General features: G+C 37.5%; 1 protein-coding gene and 1 long non-coding RNA gene across 4 annotated transcripts in view; one reads left to right on the forward strand and one right to left on the reverse strand.

Annotated features, from left to right (window-relative positions):
- Positions 1 to 12,855, forward strand: part of LOC120720679 — a 30,689-nt gene extending 17,834 nt beyond the window's left edge. The window contains exon 2 of the long non-coding RNA XR_005693006.1: positions 7,478 to 12,855. This is a non-coding gene — a long non-coding RNA (uncharacterized LOC120720679). The remainder of the gene's footprint in view (positions 1 to 7,477) is intronic.
- il21 (interleukin 21) lies at positions 11,835 to 15,747 on the reverse strand. Of its 3 annotated transcripts, none has more exons than XM_040010451.1 (6): positions 15,055 to 15,742; positions 14,902 to 14,943; positions 13,053 to 13,166; positions 12,890 to 12,928; positions 12,683 to 12,763; positions 11,835 to 12,521 (listed from the first exon to the last, which is right to left on the reverse strand). In XM_040010451.1, exons 1-6 carry the CDS (start codon positions 15,178 to 15,180, stop codon positions 12,501 to 12,503), a joined length of 423 nt encoding a protein of 140 aa, XP_039866385.1. In that variant the 5' UTR covers positions 15,181 to 15,742; the 3' UTR covers positions 11,835 to 12,500. The 3 variants fall into 3 exon arrangements, with proteins under 3 accessions (XP_039866385.1, XP_039866386.1, XP_039866384.1); XM_040010452.1 differs by lacking the exon at positions 11,835 to 12,521 and having other exon boundaries at positions 12,569 to 12,763; positions 15,055 to 15,125; positions 15,268 to 15,747; XM_040010450.1 differs by lacking the exon at positions 11,835 to 12,521 and having other exon boundaries at positions 12,569 to 12,763; positions 15,055 to 15,747.
- Between the last annotated feature and the right edge of the window lie 9,378 nt (positions 15,748 to 25,125).

A 25,125-nucleotide genomic window follows, 5' to 3' on the forward strand; every position in this document is an offset into this window, starting at 1 on the left:
TTGTGAATGTCATAACTTGAGAATGAGGCAAGGTATGATTTTCAAATTTACACCATAGGTGCATCTACTAAAAATTAGTCAAGTTTAAATCTCTGTGAATTTGACCTTAAGGTCAGAGGCCAACCTTTCAGAAAATCACTTTTCAAATTTATACCATAGAGACATCTACTAAAATTCTCGGACGGGTTCAAATCCCAGTGACGGTCGAGGACGGAGTTAGTTTTCTGAAAATCTTTTGAATGTGATAAGTCGAGAACAAGGCTACGTAAGATCATCAAATTGATACCATATGTGCATCTCATAGGACACTGAGGGGTAGCACTGGCGTTTGCGAGTATATTTTCATTTTCAGCTCTGCAAAATTTCCAATATATTTCAGGCAACAACTTAATGCTCTGCTTCTTTGCCTTTTCAATAAAATTTGTTGCAGAAATAATTGACACACATTTACATGGAAGTGTTTATTTTCTGTATTTCTCAGTGTCTTATTAGCTGGGTATTTAGAGGATAAAACATACACTATCTCACTAAAGTGAGTACACGCCTCCCTTTTTTGTAAATATTTTATTACATCTTTTCATGAGACAACATTGAAGATATGACACTTTAAAGCATGTAATTTAATCAGTGTACAGCTTGTATAAGAGTATAAATTTGCTTTCCCCTCAAAATAACTCAACACAAAGCCATTAATGTCTGAACCACTGGCAACTAAAGTGAGTACACCCCTAAAAGAAAATGTCCAAATTGTGCCCAGTTAGCCATTTTCCCTCCCAGTTGTCATGTGACTCGTTAGTGTTACAAGGTCTCAGGTGTGAATCAGGAGTAGTTACGTTAAATTTGATGTTATCGCTCACACTCTGGTCATACTGGTCACTAGAAGTTCAACATGGCACGTCATGGCAAGGAGCTCTCTGGGGATCTGAAAAAAAGAATTATCGCTATACATAAAGATGGCCTAGGCTAGAGCTTCCCAAAGTGTGGGTCCCAGTGGGGGGGGCACTATGAAAAAAAAAAAAAAAAAAAAATGACCGCTTGGACACTGCTAGCATAATGGACAGGTTTTTGGCGTGGCGCCCACACAAACGCAAAGCAGGAGATGAAGCGTCGCTGAATATGTTTCCAAACCAACTTCATTCTAAGCCAAAGACTAAAAAATATGGTGAACAAATCTTCCCTTTGGCTTCACCTGGACAAGTGCCAAGGTAGGTCTCCCCTGCAGAATTGGTTTTCCCTTCATTGGGAGCAGCGCTGGGCTCTATCCCACATTCTTGATTTTTAGTTCACAAACTCTTGTTGTAATGACTAACTACTTCTGACATTTCGGAGATGTTAGCTGTTTATACTGTAAAGTTACAGTGGGACACAAACAACATCAAGCCGTTCCTGCCACGATTTGTTCCCTCTGTTCAAATCAAACAGTATCCCACAGCTGTTTATGTTTTTGAACCCATTTTGCACAGAGAGGCATTGTTTGAAAAATGCATTGATAGCAATGTTGAATATTATTACACAGGAAAAAAAACAACTACACGTAAAATAATTACACCGTGACGCCTCTGCCTTTCTAAATGGAGGGACAGTAACTGCGTGTGTGTATGTAAGCGTGTAAAACCTGAATATAGTAAGATTAACAGTATTTTGTCTCTATCTGCCATTCTGCAATTCATCTCATGTAAACATCTCAAGCGTGATGTGAAAAAAGGCACATACCTTTGACGTTGCGTGACGAACTCTGTATTCCTCGTCCACACGTAAACGCAAAAAAGGAGTTTTAAACAATCTCCTTTTTCGGTGATTTGAAACGCCGTTTACATGTGGACGAAAGGTCCAAACACACAGAAACCGCTGCGTTTTCAAAAATACCCGTGTAGGTGTGGACGTAGCGTAAAACAGTTAGTAGTGTATTTTATTACCACATGTAATTTATTGCAGTTTACTTGTATTTGCTTAATTGTTTACTAAATGTTTGAGGTGTGAAATAAACCGCAATGGAGTTTGAAAACAAAATATAGGTGTGTGTGGTTGGAAGATGTGTTTGTGCGCAGGGGGGCCACGAACATTTTTCTTGTTTTATTTTATTTTATTTTTTTAAAAAAAGGGGGGGGGGGGGGGCAGCAAAAAAAGTTTGGGAACCACTGGCCTAGGCTATAAGACTATTGCCAACACCCTGAAAATGAGCTGCAGCACAGTGGCCAATACCATATAGTGGTTTAACAGGACAGGTTTCACACAGAAACGAACCTCACCATGGTCGACCAAAGAAGTTGATTGCACATGCTCAGCGTCATCTCCATGTATGAGTGCTACTAGCATTGCTAGAGCGATGGGTCAGCCTGGCAGCACCCTGATTACGCCGCACACTGCATCAAATTGGTCTGCATGGCTGTCGCCCCATCTTCTGAAGATGGTGCACAAGAAAGCCTGCAAACAGTTTGCTGAAGACAAGCAGACTAAGGACAGAGATTACTGGAACCACGTACTGTGGTCTGATGAGACCACGATAAACTTATTTGGTTCAGATGGTGTCAAGCGTATGTGGCAGCAACCAGGTGAGGACTACAAAGACAGATGTGTCTTGCCTACAGTCAAGCATGGTGGTGAGAGTGTCATGGTTTGGGGCTGCATCAGTACTCCCTGCACTGGGGAACTACAGTTTATTGAGGGAACCATGAATGCCAACATTTACTGTGATATACTGAAGCAGAGCATGATTCCTTCCCTTCAGAACCTGGGCCACAGGATGGTATTCCAACAATAACAACCCCAAACGCACCTCCAAGACGACCACTGCCTTGCTAAAGAAATTGAGGGTAAAGGTGCTGGATTGGCCGAGCATGTCTCCAGACCTAAATCCTATTTAGCATCTGTGGGGCATCCTCAAACTGAAAGTGGAGGAGCACAAGGTCTCTAACATCTTCCATCAGCTCCGTGATGTCGTCATCAAGGAGTGGAAGAGGATTCCAGTGGAACTCCATGCCCAAGAGAGTTAAGGCATTGCTGGAAAATAATGGTGGCCACCAGAATATTGACAATTTGGGCACAATTTGGACATTTTCAATTAGTTGTGTACTCACTTTGCCAGCAGTTTAGACATTCATTCTTGTGTACTGAATTATTTTGCGAGGACAGCTAAATTATAATGTTATACAGGTTGTACACTGATTACTTTACATTGTATCTAAGTGTTGTGCCTTAAGCAGATATAAAATATTTTTAAAAATGTGAGGGGTGCACTCACTTTTGTGAGATACTGTAATTGTTACCATTTTTTCATTAGTGAGAACAGTCATTATGTTTGGGCGTTTCTTGAGCTTCATAGGCATCAGTAATCTCAAGGTGACGGGTTCAGAGAACTGAAACTTGAAAAGAATGTGTTGCGTATGGAACATTTTCTTTTAGCATGGACCTGTAATCAATGAATCTGTGATTATCTTAGTGATATGCACTAAGTGTCAGAAATTAAACCAAAATTATTCCCCGAAAGTGATGACAAAAGTTCCAGCTAGCTTACACCAAGACCCTCACTGTGAGGGTTGGGTATTAAACCTAAGTAGTTATTATGAACAACGTAAACTACATAGGTAATCATTTCATTGAGGGGAAAGGTATGAATTTTGCATTTTGGTCAACCGTCATTTGTACAATCATACCATTAAACAACTTAAATGCTTTCTTTCATTGGTGTATTAATGAGAAGTTAGCATTGAAAACCAAATATGCCCATTTGAGAAAAAAACTAAGCTTGTGCACTTGTCAAAAAGACTTTGAGACTTGTGAAATCTACATTTTAGTAGATAAAGTGTTGCAATATGCATATTGCAACACTTTAACACTTTATGAGCTTTTGATATGCATCTATTTTTGTTATTCTGTGAAACATGTAGCGCTAAAATGTGGAGAACACATGTTAATGGAGAAAGTACATGGGAACGCATGAAGAATCTGTGGTCTCGTGTCTTGGTTAGGGATGGGTATCGTTTCGGTTTTATCCGATACCAGTACCAAACTGGTACTTTTGAAACGGTGCCGGTGCTTAAACGGTGCTCGAACCAGTGCTTAAAGAATGGAGAACACAAAATTGGTCCAAAAACCTCTCATGTTCAGCTGTTTTTTTTGTAAAAAGATAACAATGTTAGCCTTTTCTGCAGCTATAGGGGATTTATGGCATCACTCTTGGCTGGAAGCAGTGCTTAAACAATGGAAAAAACACAAACTTTATCCAAAAACCTCTCATGTTTAACTGTTTTTCACTTTTTCTTTGGTCATTTTAACCTTTTTGGCCAGGGTGAAGGGAGCATCTGCCATCAAACAAGAAGACAGCCTCATGTAACTACGACAGTGTTTGCTAGTTCACCTTACATGCATTAATTGAATAACGTGGTTAGCGTACTCAACGTAAATTACACATGAACAACATTAAGCTACTCACGCCGAGAAGAACGGCTGCTGCTGCCATCATCATCCGTCATCATTTCTGCTACACTGGCAGGGCTAGGGGCCAGGACTCTACTCTTCGGGTTTTGGGGGATGTTGCTAACTCCGGGTCCGATAACAGGCAACCCACCCGCAGTAGATGTGCACGGTGTGAGGTCTTGCAGCAAGCTATCAAATACGGCGCATTTCTCGGCTTTTAACAAAATGCTATACATCGCCAGGTGTTTCAACAGATTCTAGGAGTTACCTCCTTTGCACAGTATCACCTTAAAGCACTTGTTGCAGGCTGCTGAGTTTGCATCTTTTGCTGTGAAGTACAGCCAGAATTTGACCGCTTCGCCTTGGGCATTTTTAATCTGTAGCTCTGCTCTAAAAGAACGTACGTACCTGGGCCCGCCTACTACGCTTGCAAAGGTAAAATGATTGGCTAGAATCCATCTCAGGAAAAAAAGCACCAAAATGCGCGCTGCTTTTCGGTCTGGTTACTACCGTTTATGTCAGAACCGGTGCCATAATGGCAGCAGATACCGGTACCCATCCCTAGTCTTGACAAAGACAGAAAAGTCTTGATTCACAATTTTAAAAAGTTTAAACAGTTATCACCAAGTTTACAGAAAAAGAGCGGCTGTGGTTCCAAGCCTCAAGCAAACCTTTTCTAATACTTAGAAAACAGAAGTTTGTTTTCACGTTTTAGATGTAAAATAATTTATATTTTTGTTGCCGTATAATTTACTTTTAAAACATTTATATTTTAGTTTGCAAAAGTGGCTACATGCGTTTCAGGTTGTGTGTCTGCTCAGCCATCTGTTTGTCCACTGTTGTAAGGAAATAATTAATTAATCATTTAGCATTTCCTAAATCTGAAGGAGACATGAGCCATTGTAAGCCTTTTGCATTTCACAAATTCATATTGTACTTTTTTTTTTTACAGACACAGTAGGAAAAACCCTCAACCTGTTGTGCACTTTCCCACATCAAGACACTCACAATAGAGATGGTCTCATAAAAGCATTCACCAGGCACACACCATGTTTTTGTTTTTTTTTAATGTATGCATATGTTTTCTGCAGTACAGCTGCTTGGGTTGTTTGCAGTCTGCACAATGTGGTTTCAGCTGTTTAAAAAAAGGCAATTCCCTATTGCAGTGCAAAAGTTTGCTTTAGCTTGGCAACGCTGGGGTGTTTTCTTAAAAGATCAAAGCGAAACCAGTTTGGTGCTGAATCAGTATCCTCCAGGCTGTTTCTTGAACAGTGAACTTAGCCAACCTTTATTACAGATTACCTGTTTTAATGATGGCAGGTAAAGTGCACAATGTGGTTTCAAAAATAGTTCTTATTGATTGCTGATTTTTATGTATCAGCAAAATGTGCACCATAAAACCACCCAGTGAACAGCTGTGTATATAATGGTTATATGTATAATCAAAATGGTAACATTCAGAAGTTCAAATAATATCTGTCAAAGTGCATAAGCCCACTTTATGGTCTGTTTTAAAAAAAAATTTGTGAGGAAAAACAAGATTTTTGGCACGTTTTTTTAAAAAAAATAAAATAAAATAAATTAACAACTGCTATGTAGTTTTATCTGCATAGCAGTTGCTTCGTGGTGCTTAATGTTATCTGTCATCTGGTAAACCTCAACAATCAGATAATCCCCTATCCACATACATTTGCAGCACTGGGAAGAAAAATCTTTCTTCCAACAGGAAGAGATCTTTGGGAGAACTGGGCTCATAGAGGGACATCCATCTACCATGACTGGTTGGAGGATGAGGGGAAAGAGAAACAAAAAAACACCACAGACAATGAGAGGGATCGAAAGTAAAAGTCAGACGACATCTGGTAATGGCATTTAAATGCTTCAGGAATTATGTGGTTAGAGATAAAAGTTAGGAGCTCAGTAATTCAGGAAAGGCTCAGAGTAGAGCTGCTACTCCTCTGCACCGAACAGCCAGTTGAGGAGGTTTGGGCATCTGGATAGGGAGGCCTGGCTGGCCTGGCCTCTGCTTATATTGCTGCCATTTGACCTAGATGATTCATGGATGGATGGTGCGGCTTTTTTTTTTTTTTTTTTTTTTTTTTTTTTTTACACCTCTAAATCCATCCATCTATTCCATCAGTCTTTCTTCTTCCACTCAATCTCACCATATCCCTAGCATCTGCCTCTATGACAGCAACCCTCATGTCCTGCTTCAGGATATCCATAAACCTTGTTTGTGGTTTCTCTCTTTTCCTCCTGCCTGGCAGCTCTGTCTTCGACATGCTTTGTCCAGTATGTCCACTACCCTCTGCACATGTCCAAACCATCTAAGCTTTGGCTCTGTATCTTTCTCTCCAAGCCTCTTAACCTGACTTGTCCTTTTTGATATACTAATTTCTAATCTTGTCTGTTTGGTCCCAATAAAACTCTTAACATCTTCAGGTCCACCAGTTCCAGCTCAGCCTCCGGTCTTTTTGTTGGTGCCACCATCTCTGAACCGTACATCATAGCAGGTCTCCCTACCATCTTTTAGACCTTCCCTTTCACTCTTCTGCTATCCTTCTGTCACAAATCTGCCAATGTTCATCTACACCAAATCCACCCTGCTTGAACTCTCTTCCTCACCTCTCTTTGCAGACTCATCTACACACAACTCATCTACCTTCTTTGCAGCTTGCTATGCTGATCTCTCTCTCTCATTCTGTCCACCTCTCCAGGCTCTCTTCCGTCTGCTCACTACTCTCATTACAGATTCCAGTGATGTGTGCAAAAACATCATAGTCCATGGAGACTCAGACTGCAAAGGAGTGGATCCCTGATGTAATCCCACTACCACCTTGAACCCACCTGTCACTCCTGCTGCACATCTCAATACTGTCACACACTCATACTCTTGCATACTTCTCTGCCACTCCTGGCTTCTTCATGTGGTATCACAGTTCCACTCGTGGTACCTTATCATTTACTTTGTCTAAAACAACAAAGGAACAGTGCAACAGGTATAGCATATCACCCTTGTTCTTGAAAGTCGATACCAGTAAATTTCTTCTTTATTTCTCAGGCATCTTCTCACTCTACCAGATTCTGTTAAACCATCTTGTTCAAAAGACCACTGCCCTCTCTCCTAGACATCTCCATATTTCTACAGGTATGTCAGCTCGAACGACCATCTTTCCAATCTTCATCATCGTCATAGTTCACTAACTGTCCTCCATCTGTTTACTCTCTCTCTCATTTCTTCATTCATCACCTCCTCAAAGTACTCGCTCCATTTTCTCATCATGCTCCCCTCTTGTTAGAGAGGGAGACTTACTGCACAAGTAGACTTCTATATAAGTCAGTTTCTTCCTTCCTTAAATCCTTTCCTCCTTCCCCACAGGAGACAAGAGATAATTATTTTAGTAGTTTTTTGTTGATTTGATTCTTTTTTCCAAATACTTCCCCTATGACTGAGCACACTGAAAACTCCATGTTTCAGTGTGGGTTGTAGCAGTTAATATTTAACTACTTTCCTACTTGCCCAATTTGCATGTATATGTCAGCGGAGGTTTTGACTGGAATCGTGGATTAAGTGAGTAAGCCTCATTTTAATATGAATGTTCTAAATACATACATAGTAGGTATACTGTTAGCTGTGATCATGGATACTTGCTACATTAGTCTTCAGTGTTGAGAAAACAATATCAATACTGCATCAGTACTTTATAAACCTTCTCAGACTTTGCACTCTGTATTGCTAATAGCATAGCGAAATAATTACAGTAAATGTGACAGATATAATCTCCCCAGAAGCACATGGGGTGTGCACCATGTTAAAAGATTAAAAGAGAACAAATCGTGTAACACTTAAAAAGTCTGCCTTTATGGTCACCACACCTGGATAACTTGATCATGCTTTGTAGTACAGCTCTTATGATCCCAATATGACTGTGAACACTAGATCTTTTCTCTTGGTGGTCAGTCTCCTTACCGGGTCTGGTGTGGCACTGTTTGTTTTTTATGAAAGGAAAAATCCCTTCATTTGTCACTCATCTAGAGTATCACAATTGGTGTTGTACCCAGAAAGGGAAATTTCACCATCTTTGAAACATAAAATTGATTCCATTTGTGGGAGTTGCTGATCTGACCTTTACACAAAACATATTTTTCTTCTTTGCCTGGAAAGACACTTATAGGCGATGTTGGCACCTGTCGTAAGCTTTGTTTACGGTTCAGAAAACCCCAATTTTTTTTTATCCAAGAAAGCATTTATTATCAGTATATTTTAAAGTATGCTGATCATATTGAATGAATAAGAATAAAGCGCAATTCAGTATTCATGACTCATCATCTTGAGTGGTTCTGTTTTTTGTTTTTCTTGTTTTTGTTTTTGTGCTTGACCAAAGCTTTTTCTAGTGGTTGAACCCACAGGGTCTGCAGGACTTTTTTTTCACAGGTGTGAAGTTCATCTTGGTTAAAACAGATGAGTGAGTGAGTTTGTTTTGCTGAAATCCCCCTTTATCATCTGGGAAGTCCATGTTTGTAGCGGGGACACCTGTTTTAAAAAAAAAAACATGTTCACTTATGTCATTGTGAGAGTTTTTAGTGGCCTGCCAGGTTGCTGCATGATCTTTGAAGTCTGTGGTATTCTTCTCATATATGTTTTCACACATGGTTTTACCACATTTGCAAACTCTGTAAATCCACCTGTTCATAACATTCAAAAACATTGGTGAAAAATTCAGAAAGAACAAGGTTACTCGCATGTATTACTTGGATTTTACTTGTAAAAATTCAGCTTTTTTTAAGGCTGCGTAAGTTTGATGTTATGTTAAACACTATATGAGCATAAATCTGTACATTTATGATATTCTCTAAAAGATTTCATTAGGTTTGAACAGCAAACACTGGATTTTTATGTGTTCAAGTCTTTTTGAAAGTCTTAATACACTTTAATATATATTTAACACTTGCCAATATACTGCCCTCTGGTGGTGGGTAGGTTCTTCATCTTCGCTCCTCAAGAATTACAATCCTACCCTACCATTAGTACAGGGGTGTCGAACTCCAGGCCTCAATGCCTGGTGTCCTGCAGATTTTAGATCTCATCCTGGGTCAACACACCTGAATCAAATGATTAGTTCATTAACAGGCTTCTGGACAACTTCAAGACATGTTGAGGAGGCAATTCAGCCCTTTAAATCAGCTGTGTTGGATCAAAGCACATCTAAAGCCTGCAGAACACCAGCCCTCAAAGCCTGGACTTCGACACCTGTGTTTTTGTATATCCTAGTCGGAACTGCTATTTCAGCGACCTATTAATGGTAAAAGGCTGTTTCATTTCATAACTTAACATTAAAGTTTTAATGGGAACGACTGATTCTCCATCCAAGCAATATTTGATTACACATGCCATAAGACAATTATTAGACAATTATTACTTAGAATCAGTGCTGGTATTTTTGATTATAGTAATATCTGGTTATTTTTTACTATAGTTTTACGGTTACTGGTTACAGTGGTTAGCACTGTTGCCTTACGGCAAGAGGGTCATTGGTTTAGGTCCACCATCTTGCCTGGTTTACTTATCACACTTTGATGACTTCACATGTAACATACTTTTACATATACATTTACAGTTACACAACAACAAAGAGATTGCCCCTTTATTTCAAAGGTTCAAGAAAATTGGACAAATTAGATAACTGAAAATAAAATGTTCATTTCTAACACTTGGTTGAAAACACTTTGCTCGCTCAATGACAGCCTGAAGAAATGAACTCATGGGCATCACCAGATGCTGTTTTGGGTTTTTTTTTTTGTTTTTGTTTTTTAATGCTCTCTTCTTTTTTTTTTTTTTTTTTTTTAAGCAAGCTTCACTCTAGCCTTTCTATTCTTGAGGCTTATGAGTGGCTTGCACCTTGAAGTGAACCCTCTGTATTTACATTCATGTAGCCTTCTCTTTATGAGGATATCGATACTCATACCTCCTGGAGAGGGTTGTTTGCTTGGTTGGCTGTTGTGAAGGGGTTTCTCCTCACCATGGAAATTATTCTGTGATCATCCACCACTGTTGTCTTCCATAGACTTTCAGGTCTTTTTCCATTGGTGAGTTCACCGATGCTTTCTTTCTTTCTCAGAATTTACCAAACGGTAGATTTTGCCACTCCCAGTATTGTAGCAATTTCTCAGATGGCTTTTTTTCTTTTTTCACAGCTTAAGGAAGACTTGTTTCACCTGCACAGAGAGCTCCTTTGACCACATGTTGTCTGTTTACAGCAAAATCTTCCAAATACACCTCAAATCAACTCCAGGCTTTATATCTGCTTAATTAATAATGACATAACGAAAAAATTGCCCCCACCTGCCCATGAAATAGCCTTTGCGTCAACTCTACATTTATTTTTGGACATTTTAAAAAGGGGATGGCACATATTAAGGATCTGGAACTCCTAAACCCTTCATCCAATTTGAATGTGGATACCCTGAAACAAAAGCTGAGAGTCTACAGAGTATGTCCATGTCCATTATGTAACTATAATTGGAATATGTTTCAGTAAACAGGTAAAAATAACTAAACTTGTGTCAGTGTCCAAATAGATATAGCCCTAACTGTATCTTCAGAAAACATTAGTCACATCTATAAACCAGTTTTGAGATCCCTTCCCAGACACCTTAACGCCCACTCACACCTCTGCCATTTGACCTCAAGGAAATCACATGATAGGGTGAGGCCAGGTTTCACAATGAGCTCAACCGAAACCCTGGCTGGGTCTCAGAGCCATGGTTCTTGTGTTGTCATGGGCACTTTTTCATTTTCACAAGATTTGCTTCCACTCCTAGAGTATTGCTCGGAGTTTTATGACACTAGTATGGTTTGAACCTTGAAGAAGCCTGTGCAAGCCTCTGCTCTCTTGTACACAGTCTTGTCCAGAAGGTGTCGTTCTTTACCATGGAAAGATTTTGTGATCATCCATCACTGTTGTCTTCCATGAACACCCAGGACAACCTATTCATTTTACCAATTCTCTCTTCTTCAGAGATATATTGATTTAGCTACTCCTAGTGTTCCAGCTGTCTTTTTGGATATAGCTGCAAGTGTGTCAAAGCTTGTTTGATCACATGTTGTTGTTTTACAGCTTCTGAATGCAAATGCAACGCTTGGATTAAACTTAAGCTCCTGGAAAATGTATCTTTACATTTCAGGAAGTGCCTCCAGAACCATGTCAGGTCAAAACATAGTAAACGGACTGGTTCTTTTATTTGTGATTTTCTACTCTACTCGAGCACTCAAAGCACTTTGAACAACATGCCTCGTTAACCCATTCACATCCCGTCATACGAGCACAAAAAACAACCAAAAAACATGGATAACATCAACACAATTTCTCTTCACTTTCTGTGAATTTCATTTATATTTATTTTTCTCAGTTAGTCCAGCACGTATAAAAAAGTAATTCTAAAAACTTGTAATTGGTATCAAACATTTAAACAATAAATATCTAAACATATAAACTATATCATAAATACAGTTTGATAGCACAGTTAGACACTGTCTTTATTAATATCAACCTGCCTTTTATATGAAGTTGACAAGAGAAAGTTACGACTTGTTAACTATACAATGGACTACTGCCAGAATGAAAAAAAAAATGCCCATTTGCTAAAAAATAAATAAATAAAAAAAATAGAACACTTGTCTTTCAGTTCCTGCTACAAGCAGAGAATCTGTCCTTCATATAAACTAGGCACATCAAATAATATATGGTAATTAATTTGATATTTTCAGATGGTTGGTTGGTTTACAAAATAATTTATGCACTAAGGAAATTCATACACAGTATAAATGTCATTATTAAACTATTCTTTGAGAACTACAAAATGAATGAATAAATTAATTTTCCCTCTCACTGACTGAGGGTACGAAGTCCACAAGGTGGCAGCAGAGCAGCTTTCCTGATAGCTTGAGTGAGTTAACCACTTCAATATAAATAAATAATAAATAAGTTAAATATTTATCAGGCTGTAAGACGCAATCTTCGACGTGCTTGGCCCTTTACAAAGTAGTGTCTTCTCTAAAGTTGCTAATGGATCTTCAGCTCATCTCATTTGGTTCTGCTTAGACCCTAAAAATGGATGAAAATAAATACTTAATTTGCTGTACAAGCATCAATACATTTATGATCATATTAAAGAGCATAGCCTTTTTATTTTAAGCTTACTGTAAAAACAAAATGGTCTAGTATTTTATGTATAGCTTTCTGAAATATATCTGAAATAGCCTTACCCTTTGAACCAGAGACTCCAGTCTGTTGAAAAACTCTGATGCTTTTTCCTTAGGATGTGAGTGGCAGGTTGAGCAGTTGGTCTAAAAAGAAACAAAGAAGAAAGGAGTTTACTTAAATGGTCGTTTACTACAAGAGTCTGTGTACAGACCAAAAAAACAATAGTCACAATCAAGAAAAAAAAGCAATGCTGACTAATTTTTACTTACCGTAGAAGTTTCTGTGTTACAAAAGTTCAGTCCACTGATCTGCAATGATTGAAAGAAATATGCCAGTTTTAGAAATGCAGTGTACTAAAATGTTGACATTAGTCTTTAGAATAGGACTTAAGGTATATTATTATGTGAGTCCCACCCCGAACAATGTACTTACAGTAAGGGTATGATTAAGACTCTTGTAAAGTTTTTTCTGATATTTTCCATTTATGCCAAAATGTTGAAGCAGAGTCTCCCGAAAGCAAGTTAAGGCTGTCAGACAACAGCAGTCCTGTTACGAAAAGAAAAAGAAATGATGGTGAATATGACATCATGATTATCCCAGCTTACACACACACATATATGTGTCAGGGTTCCGGTTGGTCTTTTTAAATACATTTGATTTTTTAAATGAGATATATCACACGGAGCACCATACAAAGGGAACACAACAGCTTGATGCATGCACAGTTCTACTTCATTTACAGTTGGCTATGAAAATGAGTTTTCTTTGTTTCAATGTAAGGAAAAATATTGTTCCAAGAAAGCTATTGTTTGTGGTTTCATTTCATGACTTCATTGTAGTTGACTTTCCAATCTGATGCACACAAAAACATTTTTATATAAAATGAAACTGAACCAAACAGAGTTTCCACTATTTCAATGATAACTTTCTGTTAAGTGAAAGAGGGTTTTTTTTTTTTTGTATGAATTGTTTCCCTCCAAAAATCTGGATGAAAATGCTGATGGTACAATGCAATTTTTCCCATGTGAAACACTTGTTTCTGTTTAGATACTCATTTTCCAGTGTGGTGTGACACCCGTGAACTCAGCCAGCTTGGGTCAAAGTTTTTTTGAGTATTTTATGTCTGCCTAGCAAATTAGCCATAATTTGTTTTGCTGCATTTAAAAATCAGAAATTCTGCTACAGTTATTGTTAAATCTTATCATTATTGCTACGGTTTAGTGTTGTGATCTCATTTTGAAACCATAATCTTTGTTTTGCAAAGCAAGATCAGATGCTTGGCAATCCTCATCATTCGCGGTGTGAGATAAACTGTAATTTGCAAGATGTTAAACAGAATATTGACTCAAAAGTTTTCTAGCATTCTGTCAAATGCTCAGTTTGAGAGGTGGCGTGAGGAAGTGTAATGGTTTTGTCTGCTCTCTGCTTGATTACTCATCACATTTCACTCAAAGGAAGCTGTGAGAAAATGAAAAAAAATGCACTGAGCACACTCTTGAGTTGACTCACTGAATGAAAATGAATAAGCCTGACAAGAAAGAAGGCTGATTAGAATTTACTAGTAATGCAGTGCATCTTAATAAACATTTACAAGTCTAGTTATATAAAGGGTACATAATGAGACTATGTAGGATTTGACCACAAGAGCATTGCAAAACTTTACAAAATGTTTTTAGGTTTCATTGCTAAGATGTGCTATAGAGCCTTTAAAGTAAATATTGTCATTTCTATTTATAAATATTGAAATATATATGGCCTTTTTGAGGATTTCACCTTAGTCAAATCAACTCAGAAAAACAAAAATGCATGGTTTCATAGTGCAAGGTTTTAATAAATACTCTGTATAATAGTCGTATTTTTGTTTCTAATTAAACTAAGAAATGTATAATGTAGTTTTAATCCTGTCTAGCACTTAATTATGTGGATTTTATTTTTGCTAAATTAAATTTTAAATGCTTACATTTTACTTTGTAAACATTTTATGACAGTTCCTCTGCTACTTAATCTGACAGTCATTTATTTTTAAGTATTGTGATCAAAGAGCAGATGCGAAATTTAAATCTGGACCTTTAGCCTTTAAGTTTCGAGTTTTACAGCTGCTTATCACCCTGCACATTTTGGTATTTCACACATCATTTGATGTACTCCTACAGTACCCGGCGCTTGACAAACTAACTACAGTAAGTGGGAGCATAACAACAATGAGTAAGCAACCACCAATATTTATCGTAGTGGTGACCATACGGTCTGCATTATTTTAGATTAAAGTAGTTTTGCTTACCTCAATATCCTTTGGTGGAATATTCATCATGAGTTCTGTGTTCTGCAAAAGGAAGTCAAAAAAGATTGCATTAGGTAATGAAAGTTAGTTTGCTAGAAAGCAAGTTGTGAAATGCAGTTAAAGCAGTTAAAAAGTTGATGTAGATGAACTAACCGGAAAGTCGCGTTTGAGCATTTTCAGCTCTCTAAGGACTTCTTGTAGTTTTTTGCGCTCCATGTCAGATGCTTTGACCAAAGAGCAGCAGTAGATTGTGAAAAGGCAAAAAACAATCAGCTTCATATTGTTAAGTGTCAGCAGCAGGCACCGATTCACCAAAAGACGCTTTACCCAAGTTTTACTGGAAATGCAGATACTTGTGTCGCTTACCTTTTTATACTTATCCCTGAGGACACAGGAAAACCACTTTTACAGAGTTGGAAAACTGCAGAAACTAGTGTGTGAGTAATGAAATTTTCTTTTCCACTGGCAGTCACCACTACGTGATCCGAAACTGGCGTCAAGCCGCGCGTGCGTGGGGCCTATAGATACTAGTGTGTGAATGTAAACTCGTTTGAGTGCACCCGACTCACCCGGAAACTAGAGGAACGGCGACGACACTTCCCATTTTCACTTTGAATCAGTGGAGCCACAGCTTGTACCGTGTCATAGGTATTCTTTGTAGGTGTGGTATTGACAACCTGAATGCATTCACTGCATTGTGGCCACCTACACGGACAAATATCTTCGGCAACAACAGGAAACCCTTTGTAAGAGTTAATGTTTTACCAAAGAGACATGAAAAAAACAGCTGTGTGTGTATGTATAGATACACACACACACACACACACACACACACACACACACACACACACACACACACACACACACACACACACACACACACACACACACGTATAGATGCACACGCACACGCATGCATATATATGTGTGTGTATATGTATATATATATGTTGTATTTTCATAGTGCATAAGGAAGTAAGCTAATATTGGAGTAACATTTGCTGAGTAGTTCTTTTTGCTGCTGTTTCACTCTTTTGTCTCTTACACATTTCTTTGTCCACTTGCAAGATCAAGGAAACGTACAGCGGCTTAAGAGGGTCTGCTTATGAAATGCCTTGAAACAGTTGCATGTGTCATTATGGAGCGGGCTGACAGTGTCACGTCATTTCAAAAGGATGACACATGCTGTTACAGACTCACAGATTAATGATGGTCTGCAGGGGGAAAAAATAGGTTTTCTAAAGAAATGTTGTCATTATGTTGTAATTACATTGTAATTATTTGATAATCAACTATTTTTGTAGGTGAGGCGGTTAGGCATCTGGTCGTTCCTGGGTGTTCATTATTATCAGTAACTCTCAAGGCACATCCAAAACTGGTTGAAAAGATTGTGTCTGTTCTTTCTTCAAATAACTCAACAGCTTAGTTGCTGCCACTTTTGGTGAGCAACAGATCAACAGTTCAGTTTTATCCATATGTGTATATATAGTAAAATGCATATATTAAAAAAAAATGTTACAACAGCTATGAGGAGTATAGGTAATTGCTATTGGATTGCCTGTCTTTTCTTTTGTGTTTTTGTTAGTTCAAATTAATATATTTTTTTTGTACTAAAAATACACATGTAAGAAAATTGCAATGAAAAATGAAGATTCTCCAAGGATAAGCAACACCACATATTACTTATATTTAGTTTTTTATTGTCACATGTGTAAAAACTGAATAGCTTGTAAAAGTGATTGAATAAACACTCGATTCTGGTTAACTTAAACAAGATGTTTATGAATGCCGAATTAAGGGTTAAAATTACTATTTATTTTCTTTCACTTTCAGGTTTATTGTCTGTAGTTTAACTCGCACTGGCACGAAAGCACTTCTGTATATTGGGAATTTTTGTATGTTTTGCTTATGTCAAACACATTATGTCAGTCATCTGATGCATTGGTTCACCACAGTGAGAGAACACAGCAGTCATATTTCTCACTTTTATTTGTAGAAGTTGCATAGGTCTGTATAACCTTCTACTTCAGAAAGATCGACAAAGCCCGTGCTCAGCTTTGCTTGACTTGACTGTTGACTGTTTGTCAGGAATTCTCATTGATTGCATTGTTTGTATGGTTGTGTTTGTGTTGTGCTGACATGATGTTAGACATGTCAATCATCATCACTGGGATGCAGTTTAAAAAATAAAAGCTTTACACACCTTTGCCTCTGTATCATTTCATGCTCTGTTGCCACTTTGACTACATTGTTTTGTCCATCACAGTCACAAACTTGGTATTAAAGTAACATTGTCACCATGTTGGCTGCATGAAACAACATGCACCTTTCTATTAATATTGCATAATTAAGCACCCATGCTATTGGATTTTCATGGCACTGTCCTCATGAATTCTCCTTCATATTTTTAACTTTCTAAATAATTTGGTCAAGAGAAAGAGTTTTCCTTTTTTGACTCCTGACACACTGTTTTTAATGAGAAAGGATGAGGAGATGTGAAATTTTGACAATCTGAATTATATCCCATATTATATCTCATTGTCCGTGAGTTCAATTGAATGTCAATGCCAAATGTACATAAAGTCTCCTTTATGCTTTCACTGAAATGGGACTTTTCATTGGGCAGTTTTAAAAGATAATGACTAAAATCTGCTTCTGAGGTCATTGTGTTTAAAAGACAAAGACATATAGTCGATGAGCTCAATTTTTATTACAATAGATTGTTGTTGTTTATTATTATTATTATTATTATTATTATTATTATGACAACCAATCTTTAATGACAGTTATATTTTAGCCATAGGAAACCTTTTATGGAAATATCACTGAATATTTAATGATGGTCATCTACTCCACTTCACAACTTACACATTTTGGAATTTCAGATTGTATCATAGGTTAGTCAGTATGTCCATGTTCATGCTACCTCAGTCTTTCTGCCCCGTCAGTGGTAGTGCACAAGTTCTCTCCATATACACAATCTTTACAACAATCTACGGCAACCAGAAGAGAGGAAGTGAGAGTGAAAGAGAAAACCCCTCTCGTCTGTTTTCTCTCTTCGTCAGCGTAAGGGAACAGGTGGGTGGGGGCTCCGACTGGTCTAAGAGGTGCATCACCCTCAGCGTCTTATCAGGAGTACCTTCTGTAATGCGCACACAGAAAGGAAAAAGTGTCCTCAGGTAGATTCAAAATTCAAAAGAATTTCCTCATCTGGCCACCACCAGAGAATCCCTCCTAACCCACCTGTGGTGTGCTGGTTTGTGTTTTTACGTCTAAAAGTCTTACAAAGCAGCGTTGTTGACATGAGGAATTCATAAAACCTTTCCTCCCCCATTATAGAGATTAGTGGAGGAGATAAGGGACAATGCCCTTATCATTAAAGAAATGCAGTGGAAATAAAGGTGCAAGATTGTTCAAGGTGTTACATAAGCATAAGGATGTATCATTTACATTTCATAGCTCTTAGCTTCTTTTTCCAGTTGCAGGTCCAACAACGGTCTTTGTGCATCATTTTCCCCATTTTTTTGTCAAATAGCTTATTTAAGTTGTAAAAAAAACTCCAAAATGTTTATTAATGATTAAATAATAAACCAGTAATAGGAAAATCCTCTCAAGAAGTGAAAATCTACCTCATTTTTACTTTACATTTTTACATTAATACTTTATCTGGATTAATGTCATACGTATTAATTGATTCACCAGTTTTCAATTCCAATCAGAAACAATAATCTTAAAAAAATACCTCTAAAAATTAAAAGTTGTGTTTAGTCATTCTGATTAAACGGACAGTCAGGGAGAAAAAAGCTGTTACATATTATTCATTACAAATATGAGTAAATTAAAGACGAACAGAAGAAATTACCCAGTGCAATTCTATTATTTTTGTATCTAATGCATGTAAAATGGTAAATGTGGTGATGTCGTCTAACAAAAATGAAGGCCCCAGTTTGAGACTGACTATCCCCTTGCAAGCTCACTTTAAACGGTTATTCTGGCAGTTAAGTCTGCTGGGCTAGAAGCCAGTTTTTTCAGTTTAACCAGGATATCCACGCAACAGATATCCTGTTCAACACTTCCTTTCTGCATACTGGTTAAAAGCTAATAGAAAACTAGTCAGACTACAGCCAGTGGTTTCAAATTATTGTTCCTTTTTTTGGTTCCCACATGCATCTATTACCTACATGGCAAGTACAAGTACACCACAAAACCTTGGATGACAAAAATATTGGCATTTGTGTATTGGTTGATAATGAAATTAAGACAACTTGTTTCCTGGTACAACATACTTGTTATGCCCACTTGAACTAATAAAAGAGTAGCGTAGGGAATAGTCTGGGGAATTTACAGCTAGTTAATGGTCATCGATTAAATGTAATTTTATTTATATAGCACCAAGTCACAATAGCAACTTTATATTGTAAGATAAGGACGCTACAGTAATACAGAAAAAAACCCCAACATTAAGACAACACACTATGAGCAAGCAATTGGCAAAAGTTGATGCATAACAATAGACATCTAGCTTTCAACCTGACCAGATTCTCACAAAATTGTATGTGTGAGGGAAACTTTGAAATTCTACTTTGTCTTCTGAGGCACCTCACCAATACAGCAGAGGCACTGCACTTAATTTCGAAGCATCACAAGAGTTAGTTGGATTAGTTGTACTGTAGTTACTCATTCAAACTGACATAAAACTAACATTAATTGATCTATGCGACTATGAAAAAAGGCCATCAATTAAAACTTTTTAAAACTAGTTGAAAGTGAAATGTTATCGTCAGATATCTAGAACTAACATCTCAAGCTTTTTCCAGGGAACTTTGCAAAACAATGCTCTACTGACACATGTTTTTTCAATGATGACTAACAGTCTTGGTCAGACGTGACATGCCACACTGAGAAATGTTCTTTGTGGTCAGCCAGAGTGTTAAACACAGTGACAAAAAAGTGCGGCTTGTTTCAAGTCGCGCTTTGTCTTCAACGACGTAGCCGAATGTCAACAAGAGCATACAGAGCAGCATACGTATTTACCTTGGTGCAGTAATCACATCTCACTAATGGATACAAAACTCTTAAAATTACATTAGTTTATTGTTATTAATATAACAATAGTTAGAATGTCTTGGTATCGATAGGTAAGTTGGATTAACGTCACTTTAGTGTAAACTGACATTGAGAACTTGAGATGTCACAGAATGAATAAATATTTTAATCTGTGTTACTTAAATGACATCATATTAGGAGACTGATTTAACAGTTGTATCTGCAATGCATTAGATGTGTGTACAAGTTATGCTTATGTGCCTTTTTCTTACTTTACACTGAAAATAAAGAATAAATAACATTTGTTGTATTTTTTTCTTTTACAGTTTATTGAAGTTGGTTAAGAGTAGACCCCCGTTCATTTTTCTAAATACCATTTTTGCCATGAGTTATCAGTGTGAGGTGACCTAAAACCAGATGTCAATCAAAAGTAAATGTTTGATTTTTTTTGTCAACAAATGATTTGTCTATTTTTCTGCTACTGTATTTCATTATTACGTAGCTCGGCCACAGTTGTTGCTCATCAGTATCATAATTTGTTTTTGTTTTGACTTGATATTGCTTGCTCAAACCGTAAATGACAGCTTTGTTTTGTTTTTGTTTATTGCACGTGTACCTCTTCTTATGCATACAATAAATAAAATACGTGTCTAATACGTGCTCTTCTAATGTGAATTCATCTAATTATGGTTTCAGTATGGGTGGCATGGCCTAAAAACAAAATGTAAGATGTGTTCTTTGTCTTTTCAGGCAGTTTAAGTGAAAGTTAAAAGGATCTTCATGAATTCACCATGTGTTTGCACTTCAAGCATTTGACACTGTGAGGCAGATTTATTTACTTCTTCTTGATAATGTAGTTGACTTCCTACTCCCACTTGCAGTAGTATGATTTCCTACACTGTGGTCTCCCCTTTGTGAACAGTTTGCATTGCCGTGGTGTGGAGAGAGTAGGCGCGAGGTTGAAAGTTTGCATGAAACACACGCATCTTGGCATTTTTTAAGTAAGTGTGTATGTTTTTTAATTAAAATGCTGACTGAGAGAAACATGATGACTTTTTTTGTTTTAGATGCAAGGACAAATGAAGGAGATTATCAATGATTATGAAATGTGAGCATGCTCATTACCGTAAGTGTACAGGAAGATACAAAGCTGCCGTGGGTGGGGGATTGCCTCTTCTGGTCTTGTTCATTGCTATGACAAAAGGGATGACACAGCTTGTTTACAAGGCTTGTTTATATTGTTTATTGTTCAGAGTCATCATTAGTGCATTCAAAGATGATACCAGCTGCTATTTGTAATATCAAAATGTAGATTTCGGCTCCTGTTGACACTGTCATCGGGTAAATAAGCAATCACAGATGAAGTTTGATAAATGAAGCATAACGAAACAAGCTTACAAGGCCAGTGGTAAATCTGCAAGCCGGAATTTACCATCGGCAAGATGCTGATGAAATTAGCCTGCAGCGCATTAGAGTTCAGTATGGTAACCCACAAAGTTGATTGGAAGTTTTCTTGTATAAAATGTGAGGAATTTCATATATTGATTCCAGTAGACAGGAAAGCTAAACTATTTTTCTTTTTTCCTTCTGAGTGTGACCAGATCGCACAAAAAGTGCTCAATACAGTGACTTATCTGATAATCTCATAAAAGCTTTAGAATAAAAAACTGCATAATGAGCTGTTTTTTAATTATCTTGCGACAGCAGTTTCTGTTATCAAAACCAGAATGAAGAGTTTAACTTTGGTTTCTTTGGCCTACACATAAAGAGAGTCTCTTACGCATAGCCGGCTAATTTTGTAGGAGCTTGGTCAGCAGCTGCAAAGTAGGTTCCCACACTTTATCAGCTTGAAATAGTCTAGGAATAACTTGCCTGATGGTAAATACTAGTTAAGAACACACAATAAACAGGTATAAACAAGCTGACAGTGCACATTAAATGCTAAAAATTGTGACAGCATCGTTGGAGACACAAAATATTCACATGTTCATCGAGCATTTTAGAATTAAAGTATTTGACATCTTTATGATTCAAACAGTTCGACTTTAGAAATATTTTCCTTGCATTTCCACTCCCGTGTACCAATTTTTTAATTAAAAAAAATAAAAATATTAATGTTTTCTGTGTGAAATCTGCAATTTTCACACTTTGCAAAGTCATCCAAATGGTTGGCCCAACCCTGCTTATTATTTTATGAAAATAAACAATTCTGCACAGTCATTTACTCAGAAAAGGATGGAAAGTGGGTTATTCAAATTGTTTTGTTTTCACAAACCTGCATAAATCGGGTCACCGTGACTGATCTGACAAAAGACAAATAGGAAAACTAATGAAAAGGAGCCAACGTGACCTATTTTTTTGTTATTTTGTGGAAAGAAGCAGTATTTAACCAAAGAACTAGAACTAAATTCTGAAACCATGTTCTTTGCTGCTGGCACAGTGGGGATGCAAGACAATGCCGTTTACCAAACCTGCTTGTGCGTGCCATTTGTCAACCAAGGTTTTCTCTTCTACAGTAGAACACACCTGACCTACTCATATGTTCAAAGGTAAGTGGTTAAGGGGTGGCAACGCATCTCCACACAAACCCCGAGCATTAAAATGCAGGGCATGTGTGGGAGTCAGGTGTGCAATCTTAAGATCTGAACTATAGGTTTTCTCTGTTGCAACATCTTGAAGGTCATCATAGCCTTTACATTGATTTCTATGCAAGTTTTCTTCTTAACTGTACTTGACTAAATACAAATAGGACTAAATAGTACCTTAAATAATACAAGAACTACAATGTGTCTCCACTGTACAAAATACTGATAAACTGAAAACTGACATTGCTCTTTTTAAGGGTAATTTTATAACTAATACCACATCACCATAGCAGTAGATTGTAAATAATAGAATGTCTAATACTGCAAAAACTAAACATATCTTTAGATAAATAGCTGAAGCTTTAAAAAGCCAACATACCACTGCTGCAGTCACCCGGCAGTTCTTCTAAGCACACTGACAGTTATTACTTTGTCTTGAGTTTATCTTACTCAAAGGGGGCTTGCGAAACAGCTTTCCTACATAATGGTGACACATTCTTGACCTTTAAGAGTTAATGCGATTGACTTTTACCAGCAACGACCAGACTTAAAAGGTTTAGCTGTTTTGGAAATTGATCATTTGAAGGGAAGAGAAAAACAACAAGCGGAGCAGTGGGAGTACAGAACAGGCCATGAGCTGTGAATACTGTTTAACCACAACAGTAGGGGAATAACACTCAACTGAGGGGCTGTGAAGATATTAAGGCCTTGAAACTGACACTGTTGCAAAACATCAAACTCCAATTGGAAAGTTTTGTTCTAAAATCAAACATCCACTGTCTGAACACCTACACTTCCAAACTAGGTTGCTCCCTGCAGGTAAAGTACCCTCTTTCTTTTATGCCGTTATTAAAGTGATGAGTCTAACTGCTGGAAGAAATTTAAAATAACCTTTAAACTCAACTCTAAATATGACACAAAAACCTTTTATGCTGGCGGAGAGCAGTATACGGTTTTTATAAAAGTAGACACCCCACCTCCCATATACATTTAGAGAATGCTTCAAAACAGCAGCCTAAATGTCGATACTTGTGCCTGGACACGTATGAAAAAGGCTACCAGGTGACGAGACGTGCCCCCAGAATGACGTTTGGTGTTCACTTGTAGTTTCCTAATAAAACTGTTGAGCAAACAAAGCAAGACGAGGGTGTTTGAGGCCACGTTATCCTTTTGGATATTTGTTTTTCCTTTCTTTTCCTGAAAAACAGCTTTCAAATTATTATATTCTTCAAGGAGGGAGAATAGACGTTGTCTGCTGGAGTAAAGACAGCTCATGCTGTTTTTCAGGTGGTCAAGTCTTCATTTGCTCAGATTTCATAGCAAGTTACTCCACAACTAAACAGATAAATTTAATTTCAAGTCTTTTGTCATCTCTTCCTTCTCTCACCCCAACTGGTCATGGCCGCCCCTGCCTGAGTCTGGTTCTGCCCGAGGCTTCTTCCTGTTAAAAGGGAGTTTTTCCTTGGGAGTCATGTGATTGGTGGAGTTTCTCTATATTATTGTAGGGTCTTTACCTTACAATTGAAAGCTCTTTGAAATCAAATCACTGTTCTTGTGATTTGACGCTTTAAAATTAAAACTGAATTGACTTGACAGCCTTTGTAAAGCTTTCTAAACTCTTAATGTTATTGCATTGTATAAAGAGGAAGGTACTCTGTAGCCTTTAAGGATTCCTGGTCTCAATCTCCTTGTTGTCTTGGGCCTTTCTGTCTGGAGTTTGTGAATGCACAGATTTTATCCCCAAGTCCAAAAACATGCGTGCTAGGGTAACTGGTGACCCTAAATCATGTGTAGGTGTTAGGCAGATGAAGCGCTGTATAAATGTATGGTTAAGTGCTGTTTTTACTTTCAATTGCTTTAAATCGTCATTAAGACTAGAAAATATGTAAATGCCAGTCCACTAATCATGGAACCAAAGAGCAGTCTTCTACTGTGGATGTAATTCATTTGGGCCATACATGCAGTAACTGTTTGTGTAAACACAAAGCGAGTTCTGGTACTGTTTTCAGCTCTCACCTGGTGTGTGGTGTGCTTTGAACTCCAAGAAGGTGGATGGATTTGAGTCAGAGAGGGTTACATATAATGAGCCTTTGAAATACTGGCCTTTTGATTTGGCTCATCTGTATCAATTCCAAGTTTCACATCAAGACCTGAACAAAATAAAAGAAATCCATAAAAAAAATCCCATATTATGGCATTTTAAGCTGCTCCAAAACAAATATAAAAATATCTCTGTTAAACATCGGACTTGCTTGTAAATGTATCTCAATAGAAGTTCTTTTTTAACATGCATCTTAACCTCCTAAGACCCGAACTCTTCCACAGTATGCATTTTTAATTTCTCTTTGATATTTGGGCATATTGGGGCCCGATGAATGTAAAAACAAAGAATTACCAGTTGTTGTTTTTTTACCTTATTTTTGTTTTTAAGAAGAATGAGAGCCACGTATGAGGATACTCGTTTAAAATTTTGATAGAACAGTAGCAGTATAATGTCCTTGTAAGTGGATATCAGGCCCATGTAGGGCAAAATTGAGTATTTTGGCCTAAATAACCCAAAATGTGATGTCCACATATGTGGACGCCAGGTCCT

The sequence above is a fragment of the Simochromis diagramma genome, unplaced genomic scaffold, assembly GCF_900408965.1.
Source record: "Simochromis diagramma unplaced genomic scaffold, fSimDia1.1 OVJJ01000585.1, whole genome shotgun sequence".
Classification (NCBI taxonomy): domain Eukaryota; kingdom Metazoa; phylum Chordata; class Actinopteri; order Cichliformes; family Cichlidae; genus Simochromis; species Simochromis diagramma.